At 33.4% G+C, this 1787-nt stretch overlaps 1 protein-coding gene across 3 annotated transcripts in view; it reads left to right on the top strand.

Annotated features, from left to right (window-relative positions):
* The first annotated feature begins 950 nt into the window (after positions 1–950).
* The window catches only part of LOC106469033 (putative fatty acyl-CoA reductase CG5065), a 30127-nt gene continuing 29290 nt past the window's right edge, over positions 951–1787 (top strand). For all 3 annotated transcript variants that reach the window (XM_022397431.1, XM_022397430.1, XM_022397432.1), the window contains exon 1: positions 951–1092. In XM_022397431.1, coding sequence (XP_022253139.1) covers positions 985–1092 — 108 coding nt within the window. In that variant the 5' untranslated portion in view covers positions 951–984. The remainder of the gene's footprint in view (positions 1093–1787) is intronic.

The following is a 1787-nucleotide window of genomic DNA, read 5'->3' as shown; positions in this document are numbered from 1 at the left end:
TGTAACCAGTAAGTAACCCCGAAATAATACTTGTAACCAGTAAGTAACCTCAAAATAATACTTGTAACCAGTAAGTAACCTCAAAATAATACTTGTAACCAGTAAGTAACACCATAATAATACTTGTAACCAGTAAGTAACACCAAAATAATACTTGTAACCAGTAAGTAACCTCAAAATAATACTTGTAACCAGTAAGTAACCTCAAAATAATACTTGTAACCAGTAAGTAACCTCAAAATAATACTTGTAACCAAAACGAAACTAATAATACATACAAATTCGATGACGAGGAACCCACTTTGAGACTAATAGTGGCTGGAGACGGCTTAAATGGGTAATGAAGAAAAACTTTAATATAAGTTTAACATGATGATGGCGGCTTAAATGGGTAATGAAGAAAAACTTTAATATAAGTTTAACATGACAGCAAATGTACAACGTTTCGACAAGGTTTTGTTCTCCAGCCATTAAGAGACAAGACAGTTTTATAATAAATGTGTAGTTGCTTAGCAAAACCAAAACACATTTCATGTGTGTGTGTGTGTGTGCTTTTCTCCAAAGAGACAGACACACATGACATATTACAAGTTTATTCGTTTTGTTTTGGTTTTTAAATGTTCATTATGAAAATTTCTATTGAGATCAGCGATTATTTTACCAGCTATAGTTTTTCTCGATCTTCAGGAGTTTATAAAGTGTTGAATATACATCGGTGCCAAAAGAAATGATCTGTAAAATCTCGAAAGTAGAAACCTGACCTCATCTTTTTAATTAGAATTCCTAACACATATTAAGGTAAATTATTCTTAGAGGGTTCGATTTTATCTGAATACAGAATCGGTCAAGGAAAACGAGTAATAGTGAGATTTTTTATTTTTCGATCATGGGCTCTAACTATAAACCAACTTTTATGGCTTCTATAGTTTAGAAACTGACGCTCGTTAGTGGAAAAGATTTCTTGTATAAAGCAGCTGAACAAGAATGTCTACAGGTCCTTTCCTAGTTACCAGTGAGCAGACATCACCTATAACTGATTTCTACCGTGGTCGAAGTCTCTTTATCACCGGCGGCAGCGGTTTCGTAGGAAAGGTGAGACTTTTAGGGAGAAGAAATGATGAAGACTTGACCTAGCAGCTCGAAACGCCCAAATCTTTAAAGCCGCCATTATTCATACTTCTTTGAGTTAATGTGTTTATCATTGTATCGTAGCTATCTCTTACAACAAACTCAAAATGCACGCACTTCATAGATTGCACCAAATTATGACATGTAACAAGTGTTGTTCTCATTTTTCTAAAATATGTTACATGGACGTAAAGAAAAGAACTCATACCGGAGTAGGTGTAAGACAATGTAGTAATCAAATCACTCCTGTTATCACAAGATAAGACAACTATCGCGATATTCTATTACGTACGTTTATTTGAAAAAACTTCTGTCAGTTCTATTATATTTTAGTACACTTTCTTTATTCTCAGACTAACAGATGTAGGTAAACCCCAATGAAAAACTTTGTGAAGTTGTATTAAAGAATACTAACAATCTCAAATAGTTGCTCTCAAAGTGTGTAACAAAATAAAAATCACGTGGTTTATTTAAAACACATAAATGATTAGATCTTACGTCAAAGATAAACTAATCATGTGATCAACATTTCTGGCCAAATCATAATCAACAAGTGGCATTCATATTTCCGTACTTTAACAGACCATCCTACTATACATTAACAGACCATCCTACTATACATTAACAGACCATCCTACTATACATTAACAGACCATCCT

The sequence above is a fragment of the Limulus polyphemus genome, unplaced genomic scaffold (assembly GCF_000517525.1).
Source record: "Limulus polyphemus unplaced genomic scaffold, Limulus_polyphemus-2.1.2 Scaffold3270, whole genome shotgun sequence".
NCBI classification, from domain to species: domain Eukaryota; kingdom Metazoa; phylum Arthropoda; class Merostomata; order Xiphosura; family Limulidae; genus Limulus; species Limulus polyphemus.
This window is presented reverse-complemented; position numbering and strand designations above follow the sequence as displayed.